This window comes from Rattus norvegicus, chromosome 6 (genome assembly GCF_021556685.1).
Source record: "Rattus norvegicus strain SHRSP/BbbUtx chromosome 6, alternate assembly SHRSP_T2T, whole genome shotgun sequence".
In the NCBI taxonomy this organism is placed as follows: Eukaryota; Metazoa; Chordata; class Mammalia; order Rodentia; family Muridae; genus Rattus; species Rattus norvegicus.
The window spans coordinates 70,229,707-70,241,223 of NC_141539.1; the positions used below are offsets into that span (position 1 = coordinate 70,229,707).

At 40.2% G+C, this 11,517-nt stretch overlaps 1 protein-coding gene across 3 annotated transcripts in view; it reads right to left on the minus strand.

Moving 5' to 3' along the window:
• Nova1 (NOVA alternative splicing regulator 1) overlaps positions 1–10,364 on the minus strand; it is a 125,242-nt gene extending 114,878 nt beyond the window's left edge. For all 3 annotated transcript variants that reach the window (NM_001100541.2, NM_001414916.1, NM_001414917.1), the window contains 2 exon segments: positions 8,473–8,616; positions 10,208–10,364. In NM_001100541.2, the coding sequence (NP_001094011.2) occupies positions 8,473–8,616; positions 10,208–10,343 (280 nt within the window). In that variant the 5' untranslated portion in view covers positions 10,344–10,364.
• Positions 10,365–11,517: the final 1,153 nt, after the last annotated feature.

Here is an 11,517-nt window from a genome sequence, read left to right on the forward strand (position 1 = left end):
CTATTTTTTTTTTTTTGGTTCTTTTTTTCGGAGCTGGGGACCGAACCCAGGGCCTTGCGCTTCCTAGGCAAGCGCTCTACCACTGAGCTAAATCCCCAGCCCCAAAAAACAAGATCAATACTATTTTTAATGAGAAAAAAAATCATTGAACTAAGGAAAACTAGAAGCCAAGAAAAACAACCTTTTATAAACAGAAAATAACCAACCTTATAACAGCATCATTTTCACAGTCCTACTGTAAGTAAATAGAAAACAACTGGTCTAGACAGTCACTTACAATGTACTCTAGTTACTGTATGTAAGAGCAGAAGCACTGTCACTGTACCTCCACAGAAGCAAAGCAACTACAAAGATACTACTCACCAGATAACAACACTGAGTTTGCGCCTTGGTTTTAAAAATCAGATATCTTTGTTTAAAACTACGGGAAAGAAAAGAACATACTTTCTGTCGGATCCAAAGCGGAAAAGTAAAAAAAAAAATATTCCAGTAAAATATTGAAGTTCTGACGATACTTCAAAAGCAAATCAGAAAGCGTATTCTGCTAAGACGATGGCAGGTATATTGCAGCCCTGCACAGAGCATCCCACTGTTCCCTGCCTTTCTAAGCTCTAACTTTAAGCTCTTGGGGGACAGCAGGCCGAAGCTTCCCACTTTCACTCAATTCCACAAGTCCACCATTACCACAAACCCTTTCAACAGAGAGTTTTGAACTTACTACATTTCTGCTAAAGATACCACAAAATATGAGCAATTAAATTCAATAATTGGAGGCATTAACAAAGCACAATTTCTCAGAGTGCAGAAACAGAGGGTTAGATCCCTTTGAGGAAGTAAGGGTACGTTACAGTTAACCTACTAACAGGACCAGATAACTGTCTACAGCTGAACTAGAAGGAAGCGGTTGATACACAGAATCACTAGGCAGGAGAAGATTCCAGAAAAGACTACCGTCAATGAAACCAAGATGGTTGGGTTTTTTTTTTTTTTTTTGATTTTTAGATTAGGTTTAAAGGTATTTTCATGTTTTCTTCATTATCATTAATCTTAGAAAAAATTATAACTTAAGACAACTCATGTGAGAAACTCTCAAATAAATGCTAATTCATCTGTAACATCTCTTAAAATAAACAGGTTTCTTAAATATTGAAATTGACAAGAACTGAAAAACTATAGTTGTACAATATTAATAAATAGAATTATTTGTATTAATACAAATAAAGGAAAAACAAATACTCTATATTGTTCTGTGCTACTGAAATGGCTACACCGTTCCTCCCCACAAAGAAAAGGCCTTAAAGCACAGTCAACCTCAATCTAATCCTAGAGTAGTAAAGTACTAACAATTTTGATGAGAACCACTTTCATTAACATCAGACTGAATCAGCATTTATCACACTAAAAGGAACAAAAGAGCTTGAAATCTTAGCTATTGAAGTTGTGTGATAATCCTTCCTATGAATGGCACTATAGGGTTTCAAAGTAAAATGAATCTCAAAAAATCGGCAAAAAGGAAAGAACTTATCTCTCCAAACTTCAGAAAGTATATGCACATGTCATGGGAAAAATATCCTCTAAGATTTAAGAATTGCTGAGTTTAGAGTAAAATTCACTAAAAATTACATATACTAAATAGTAAACCCTAAGTATGCCTACAAATAAAAACTAATAACTTTACATATCTACTGAATAAAAACTAGCTTGAGAATGGCCAAAAATGAATTTTCTATACCAATTAATCTTACTTGAATCGTCTTGTTCTTTAAAAAAGGAAGTCAGGACACTGCTTTCATTGCTCACCTAGTCCTGTCAGTAATGCTATGCCAGGCCCTGCAGGAAGCAGCAGCAGAACACTGGAGATTTGCAAACAGTGTTTGTGCATGGTCAAGGTCTGTCACGGAATGATGTCCACGTCATGGTTTAAAATTCAAAATATTGAGATTATCTAAATGTTATTAGCAGAAAAGAAAGCTTTAACAGTCTTATAATGTTTACTCTTTTTCTGTGTTCATCAAATCTTTTAAAGTCACAGTGAAGTATGTGTGTGAAACAGTCACGTGTCACTTTCACATGGTCAAAAATAATTATTGGCATCAAAATTGAAAAAAACTTCATGAAAAAATGAATGATACATTTGATCAGTGTAAATTCCAAACCTTACCATTCCTGTGTATCAACAGTTAGAGTCAGTGTATCTCGCCCAAAAATCAAATTAGTAAAGTCAAGAGAAATTTGGGAACTGCTCCTCATGTTCTTTAAGATTTCTTTCCCTGTGTTTATATTTCAATCACACTGAAACGTAGCAGCGTCTTTCCAGAATCTGTGTGAATGTTAGAAACTGGTTTTCATTCAAAAGTCTATAGACACACAAGACTGCAATAAGATATACAACTGATATGTGTGAGAGCCCACAATGTATTTGTATATATAATACACACCATATGTAAGTCAATACCTCAGACAGATTAAGGGATTTCTTAAAAAGCAATGTATGGCAGTCAATTCTCTTCAGTTTTTAGTTGTGTGTTTCTTAAGTTAAAACAGTGTGGTAAAAAACTCTTTCAGCAGAACTATTATATTTAGCTTTAAGATAGATTTTTAAAATATGTTATACCTGTCATGTTCATTAGAATACTTCAAAATACTTTGTAAAGTACCTTTCTAACACTCTCAAACTCTTAAAAGACTGAAACTCACATGTATTATTGCTCTTATAAAACTAATCAAATGTTAACCTAAGATAATTAATAAATATTAACCTAAGATATTTTTTAAGTACAAAACAGTTCTACTCAGTTTTAAAGTGCATTTGCAGATTTTAGGCATTTAGAAAGTTAAATGCCTCTTTCTTTTATCTCAACACCTAAAGCTTGAGTCCTTTCTCCCTTGAATTTCCATTAGGTCATTGAAAAATCATCTTACCTACAAATATTTTCATATTAGAAGTGTGAGAATGCTCTATCTTTAAAGCTGAAGGTGGTAACTGCCACAATCTAATTGTGTGTGTGTGTGTGTGTGTGTGTTGAATAGCATTGCTTCATTTCTTGAATGTTGCGATTTCTACCATGACACTCAGTCTCTGAGGGTCGGGTTAATTAAGCTGCACGGCAGCTGCGATGAACTGTGAGGCACGTACTGCTGCGGTTCCCACCAGTCCATTCCAATTACCTGTAGGATTCCAGCTCCGGACAAGTGACAACCAGCCACTTCTCTAGAGTCACTTGTTCCCTCTGGTCTACTGGTGAGGGTTAGAACCAACCAACCTCCTTCTGGGAAGAACGGCAAAGCTGCATGCACCTGCTGCAAGCTGCAGTGATGAGCCCCAGAGAGATGTTTGTCAGTCAGATCTCTGCAGATGTTGTTTAACTTTATGCTAGAGCTGTATCCAAAGATGGAAATGAGACGGCAATCAAGCACGACTCTCCCACCACCTCCCCTCCAGCTTGAGCCTGAACACTGTTCTTGCTCCTGAAGCTAAGCAAGTGGGACCAAACTCTACAAAGTTTTACAAGAGATGCTTATTAAGTGCAGAAGTTTAGATAACAGGTGGTATAATACGTATAATTAATAGTTCTTGTATAAACTAAAAAGAAAAATCATCTTAGGCTATAACAAAATAAGTAATTATAATAAGAAGCAAGTTATTGAGTGCTGAGTTTGTCAGGGTTGTCAGGGATTTCTAGCAATACCACATATTACTTAGCATTTCTCTGCCAGGGATCATTTATTCTTCTTGGTATATTAATATAAAACATCCTCAAATCACATAGGTCAATGGTTTTACCAGTCCTCTTCACTATAGCTAAAATCATATGGCACAGCACCTGCCCAGTAACGTTAGATTATGCCTACAGTTTCACATGCTTCAATTGAACTATTTTTCTAAAACATAGATGGCCTCAAACAACACACTTCAAAGTGAAATTGTGCCATTAAAAACCCATGAACACATCAACACTATAAGCTTGTAATTTTTCGCAATTTGCTAATTCAGTCGTAGAAGATCCAATGTCAAAATGCAATAAAAGAGAGCAAATAAAACCCCCAAGGCATGTTATGCTAATTTATCTTTCCAGAAACCTCTGCCACGAAGTATTTGCATTTCCGAGATTAACGTAAAAGGTATTTTATATGTTCATAAATATTATGGCATAGCAATAACATTCTCGTGTAAAGAATTCCTATGGTTAAAGTATGAAAATAAAGTATTAAAAAGGACAATGAAGCAAAATTTTGAGCAATATTATTGTCTATGTGAACAGGATGTTTCATTCACCTAAGGATTTGGAAAAGGAAAATACAGAGTTACCCACAACAGTAGGTACTTACTATCTCAAACACAGACATAACAAGTTTCAGATTATGGAGAGAAACGCGTCATGGACAGCAGACTCTCTGGTGCCACTGAAGTCAGGGCTGCAGAGAGCAGTATCTGTCATGTTCCACCAACCAACAAGTCCTGAGACCGAAATACTCCATTTTCTCTATGTGTTACCATACAGTCAATATATTGACCTTGCCTTAAAATGTGTATCAATAAATTTCTAAGGTAGTTTACAACTGAGATAAAAGAAAAATGTATACCTTGAAACTTTGAGAAGCTGTGGGGAGAATGAGATCCCCATGGCATTTATTACCAATATCGCCAAAATACTTTCTCTTCAAAAGCATAAACAAAATGTCCAATTTAAAATTTACTTTCTCCGATTTTATCTATATAGCTATACAGAGAGACATATAGATATGACTCAATTTCAACCCTAAAAGTTAAATAAACCACTGAATTTTACCACGTCAAAACAAAAATGGTGCAATGCAGTCCCTTCACTGAAAGAATTTTAACTTACAGTCTGCTTTCTCACTGTCAAAAAAATTAAATGGATAAAAGACTTCTAATTTTTTTTAAACATCACCTAAATTGGACACCACTAAGTCAGAATTTGAAGAATCTAAAATCAACATTCAAATTTCAACTTAAGCAACAAAAGAAATACTGTATATTAAAAATGATTCAGTTTTATAACCATATAGTAAAATAATATAAGAAAATGCAGAAATAGATTCCAACATATAGTAAAGAAATCCTGTTTGATTGGCATCAGGAGTGTCTCCAGTGTTAAAGAACAGAAACAGGTCATGGATGAGATGTTCTAATATTCAAGGCACAGAAGAAAATATTGACATATTCTTGATTATTCCCAACCAATAGTGAATGTGTTCCATAAGTTTCATTAATTGCAAACATGAACCATTTATTAAACTTTAACAGATAAAAAACCAATCTATAAATAAAAATAAAACATCATCAGATGGCAGGCAAAAGAATTAAAAAACACTAACCACCCTTTTGAGAATGCAGGCAGTAATTCACCCTCTACAATGAGAAAGCTGCCTTTGATCACAATCATCTCCTGTGTAACCTACTTATAAAAGAATACATAAATAAGTCCAATTAGATTTCTTCAATCAAGTTAGGAAAACAGCTACATTCCTAAATCACCAATGCGAAGTCTGTATCCTGTAAGATTGAGTCTTAGAGTATCCATATACAGAAGAAATATACAGAGCACAAAGTAAAATCTACTCGTGACTCACTTTCTTGTGATCCCAATGATAGAAATGTACTTTTCAACTTCACATTACACAACTGCCCTGGTCACTTCATACATGAGACACTGAAATACATACACCATTGAGCTGTATAAACTTTAAACTCATATAATTTGTTTTGTCTTCTTCATTTTGACTAAAGGTTACAAATATTTACTCAGAAATGTAGGTTTGCTTATAATGAGACAAAGATACAATCTGACCCAAAATTTATAGAAATTATATTAGCTACAAATTTTTAGATGTGCCCATCGTTTGAGCTGAAGTGTATTAAAATGTTCCAAAAGGTGACTGCATTCCTGGTTAACATCTTAGAGAAAGTTTTGAAAAATACAGTAGTATTTTTACTACTAAGTGTTTAACAATACACTTAAATTTGATTTTAAATGATAGGTAATTTGAGTACATCTAGTAGTTTTTAACTAAGTTGCATCTCCCCCCCCCCCAAATATACTAAAAACCAAACAAGAACCAGAAAAAAAGAAAATGCCTCACTGAAATAAATCCCAGGAATGCTCATTGTGGTAGAACACGGCAATCATACATACATGTTTGCATACATATGGATGTATTTATCTGAGACATACAAATCTGGGCTGCTAAATCACTGCAGAACTCTGTAGGATCTTCTTTGTCACTTAACAATACGATCACGGTTCCTAATTTAGTTCATCTGGATATGTGCACAACAAGTATCTCTTATGTAGAAGAAGATAGAGAAAAAACCATCAAAAGCTCTGTGAATAATACTAGGATCCTAGATAATTTTACAGGGTCTAGTCCAGTGCAAGCAGAAAACGCAGGAAGATAAGTCTATGTGAAGCCTGGAGACGTGTTTGTCCAAAGAGTTCATTAGTGAATGAAAATTGCATTTTAATACAAACTATTGAGAATTCTTAAAGCTTCCTAGAAACTACAAGGATTTGTTTTATCCTTAAAACTGATCTCATAGCCTATACTGACTCCCACCTGTTAGAGGCCAAGAATGAGCCCTCTTTTAGCTCATGCTTTAGCTCCTACTTGGTCAGGTTACGTCATTACATGAACAAGATTTTATTCAAAGCACTGCAGCTTCTCATTTTTCCCCCAAAGGAAAATTCTTGCTATATATAAATAACATCTTCACATTATAAATAAAATAAGCAATTTTCAGGTAACAAAAAAAAAGGTAAAAATAAGTGGACGAGAAACAAAAGATCTAATTCTTAGTGCACCCTTTCCAGCACACTGAAAATAAACTACCTTCATGTGAAAAGGCATTTAATTTGCTATTTGGAATATCCTGGCTAAACATCAATTTTCTGTAACACCCCTATGTATTTGACAGCACCTCATGTATAATGCAGAAAAGCGTTTTCATTTTCATCTATTGACAGGGTATTTAATTTGCCACTGCAGCTCTTCCTAGATCTATCATGTTATTAATTCTGCAATCAAGCTCTTTTGAGTGCTTTTATTTAAACTAAGTATTTTCACAATTCCACACTGATTTTTATTATAATATACCTGTTCAATGCACCAACATGAATATATTAAACTTTCCAACTACATAAGGAAAGTTTCTTGAGACGAGGAGAGCCATCGGCAAACTTTAGAGAGCCACAGTATCTAACAGGTTACACGTCAGTTTAATACATTTAATATTTTTCCCAAAACTACTGTGTTCAACTAGTACAGCATCAGCCATTCTAAAATCTTTTCAAGCAAATGGTCGGTTTCTAACCCAGATGATTAGCTGTGAAAAGGAAGTCCTCCAAGGGTTGAGCCTCCCTCGGTCCATGCCAGTGTCTGAGTACTATAGAGCTCTTGGTAGCCAAGACCTCTGAAAGCAATTCTGCTTTCTTTTCCATCAGGAAAACACTAAGCAGTATAGCTCAAATCAGCACTAAATTAATATTTTCACAGTCATAAAACTAAAACAAGCTCCTGAAATTACCGAAAGCTAGATCTAAGCTAAGCAGAGGAGCTGAGGATACTTATCACCAGGGGTTGTACTATTCCACTGTGATTTCACTACTGAAGATTCACACACCGGAGAAACAGAACTGAGGGGAATGAAAAGAGAAAGATGAACCTGAAGAAATGTACAACACAAAAGGAGGCGCCCAAAAGTAAAACAAAACAAAGCAAAACCACCACCAACAAAAACCAAACCGAACAAACAAACAAACAAAAACAAAAATCAAAATCCACACGATCGACCTAGGAAACCTGCAATAATCTAGCAGGTTACTATACCACCCTGTAAAGTATTTCAATCAAAGACGGCTCTTAACACAAATTCTAAAACACTATTCCACCCCTTGCATGGCAGTGTGGTAAATTTCTTATCCCAATCAGATTCTTGAAGTATTTTAAATATTTGAAGAGACAGCACTCGTTCTCTTTACTTCATCCAAGGCCAACAAACAAAGCAATGAAGCAGAAAGAGGTGCATAATGGATTCAGAAGTAAATGGTCCATTCTTTAAGAAACCACCCTACCCCCTCCTCTGAATTCACTCTAAACTAATTGTCATCACAATGATGCCTGTAAACTTCAGAAGAACATTTTCCTTATGCCAACTTTCCAGGTTTCTGTCTCTAATTTTTAAGTTTTTTGTGATAGCCATTAGCATTCCGAAACACACAGAGAATAATATCGACATCAGTCTAAATCACATACACAGTATATCAATTAATGGGGGGGGGGGGACATGAACAACAATGGAAATACGCTGAAAAAGATTCCACAATGTGAGCTAATGTAACATTCAAATCTCCACCATATCATTTCTTTTTTTAAGACAACACACAACCGATGTAGATATTTGGAGTTTTTCCTTAGGGATTCATCAAACAATGTCTTTACCATCTCACCTACCTGGATAAAAATCTTTGGACTTAGACAGCTTGATCGTGGCTCCCGTTTCCTTTTGCAACTGAACAATTGTCTGTCCTCCCTTCCCAATTATAGATCCAGCAGCATAACTAGGTATGAGGACCTTTAGAAAGTACTGGCCGTCTTCTGAAAACATGTAAAGAAATACATTCAATTAACATGATTATTTTAAACTTTGAATCCCCAACCCACCTTCCAGAGAGAAAGCATCAATTAAACCAATGGACATATAGTTGCAGAAAACAGCAGTGCAAAATGCTTAAGGAATGGAAACCACCAATTACATTGAAAAACAAGTATTTACAAAACCTTTCCCAGTTCTGGAGATTCACATGTTCAAACAATTTGCAGCACGAAAAGAAACTGAGGAGTAAATTCCAGTTGTTACTCCAAACATGAAAGTCTTCCAATTCTGTGGTTACCATGGCAAAATGAAAGAAAACTGACCCTTTAACAAAACTTCAGAGATTTAGAAGATGACAAACCTTCACTTAACATACTGAAGATGAAAAAAAATCCAACACTGTATATAGTGATCCGCTAAATTTGTCTGTCATAGCAAACATAAAAGACTGCAATTAATCATTGACTATATCCGACTTTGAGTATACAAAACAACCATCTTCCTGCAAAATAGTCCACCCAAACTGTAGGGTGTATTCCAAGCCTTGAGAAACTGCCAGAGGGAAAAAAGCGTCAATGTGGTGGACCGAGAATCTAAGTAATCCTGATGTATTTCCGTGGCACTTCTAAGTCTACTATGATCTCGTCTAAGCTCATTAATTAAAAGACCTTAAGAAGAATCTTGCCAATACTAAAAAGCTTAGGAGTTATTTATTCTAAATACACTCCAAAGTCACTAAATAGATAATGCTCCCTCTCCAAAAGAACCATAAAACGGAGATGGGGATGGGGGGCGGGAAGGGGGGAGGTTCGATGAGCCGTGAAAAAGAAAAATGAAATGTTTCAGAAAATAAAGCCAACTCCATAAACTTTAGTCTCCGTCAACCTGATCACGTCTTAAATAGAAAACTTCTCGGTAAATCCAGCTCTTTACTGTGAACGAGTATTCCGAATTTTGCGATGTGCCACTCACAAGACCCCCATCCATTTCTAATGTATATGCTGGAGATAAATTCACCTCTGCTTCGATGCATTGGATGCATTGTTAAGATGACTCCAGTGCAAATGAAGAAGCGATAGCGGTCCCGTTATAACTCATCTTCCGAGGAAGCGCAGGATGTTAACTAACAAGTCACCGTACCAGACACCCCCCTCGTATGCATACCCTTGAAGACAAATCAATGCGATATTTGTACCGACCATGTAAGTGCGCTCAGGGCATGCACTCATCAAGATTTTGCATACTACTTGTGGCCCAGAGCAAGGGGATGAACAGAGGCAAAAGTCTCCGGTGCCCCCAGCATCTGCAAGCCGCTACCCAAGTGCCATTTATTTATTTATTTGATCAGACTGTTAAATGCAGCGCGCATCTTCAGGCGGCCATCACCTCTCGCGGGGGGCGGCCCTGGGAGCGGACCCTGTCGCCGGGGCCAGCACCGGCTGGGGCGAGCGGGTCGGCTCAGAACCCCGGGTCGCCATCTTGATGAGACGGGGCCGGGGCAGGTGCAGGGGAGGGGGCGCGGGACGGCCGGCGGTAGCGGCCACGGCGCGGGAGGGCGGCGGGGACGGGGCGGGAGGCGGAAGCGATACCCACCGCCCGTGTTGGTCCTCTTGGTGCTGCCGGCTTCAGGGGGCGCTTCAAGCGGCCTTTTCCGCGAGTCCGGCGGGTCCAGATCTATGGGAACCCCCGTATGGGTCCCGTTCTGCTGAATGGGAGCTGCCGCCATCATGCTTGCAGTTCCTGCCGCTGCACCGGGAGAAGCGGCTCCCTTTTGTTTTGGCTTTTTTTTTTTTTTTCTCGTTTGGGGTTGCTAAGGTTTTTCTTTAATCGGATCAATAGCAGTCTGAGGCGGCGAGCAGTGTGGCTGATGTGCTCACTGGGGAGGGGGCAGGGCGCGGAGCAGCTGCAGTGCAGTGTCGGCTAGGAGCGGGAATGGAGGGGGTGTGGGAGCCGGAGGGTGAAGAAGGAGAAGAAAGCGGCGGGCAGAGCGGGAGTGAATGAGCGGAGGAGGCGCGGGCGGCCGGGAGGAGGGCGAGTGAATGAGCGGGAGGAGGAGCGGCGGCGGGCGGCCGGAGCGGCGGACCCGGCTAACGCGGCGCTCGCTCCCGCTGCTGCCACCGCCGCCGCTGCCTGGGCGCGTGTGCCGCCTGCGCTGCTCCGCGCCGCTGCCGCCCGCCCGCGCTCATCGTGTCTCCCGCGCGTGGGGGGCGGCGGGCGGGGGCCGCGAGGGGCCGCGACTCCCACACGCGCCGCGCGGGGCCGGCCTCCGCGCCGGAGTCTCCGCCTGCGGGGCTGCGGGCGCGCGCAGGGCTGCGGGGGCGCGCGGGGTTGGCGGGGGCGCGGAGCAGGCCGGGGCGCTCCCGCGGGGAGGCGGGGTGAAAGGTCGCGGGGCCCAGGCAACACGGCTCAGGCAAACGTCAGCGGCTTGCCGCGGAAACCGAGGGGTCCACAAAACGCGCTAGGCGGGGAGGCGGAGCCGTACGGGGAGTGACGGCCGCAGCAGCCAATGACAGCCGAGCGAGGGAGGCGGGCGGGATCCTGGTCCAGCTGGGACTTGGTGGTGACAGTTTGAGCTTGTCCGGGAAGGGCGTCTGAGTGACCGCGGGGAGGGATGGAAGGCTTGGGCAGGAGACCAGAGACCCAGCTGGGACCCGGATAGTTCGGCAAAAGGCATTCATTAGCATCTCTGGGAGGCGGTTTTCTAAAGGAGATGTCATCAGAGGATTTCTTTCTCGCACCGTGTGACACTGTCGGGGACTTACTGTGTCTTGGCGCCTTACGTGCTTTCGGGAGCAAGCCAGGATATAAATAAATAAAGCGATATGTGGTCTCCACAGGGATCCGGGGGCAAACCGAAGAGGCAACAGCTGAGGGTGTACGCGCAGCTTCACACTGCACGAAAC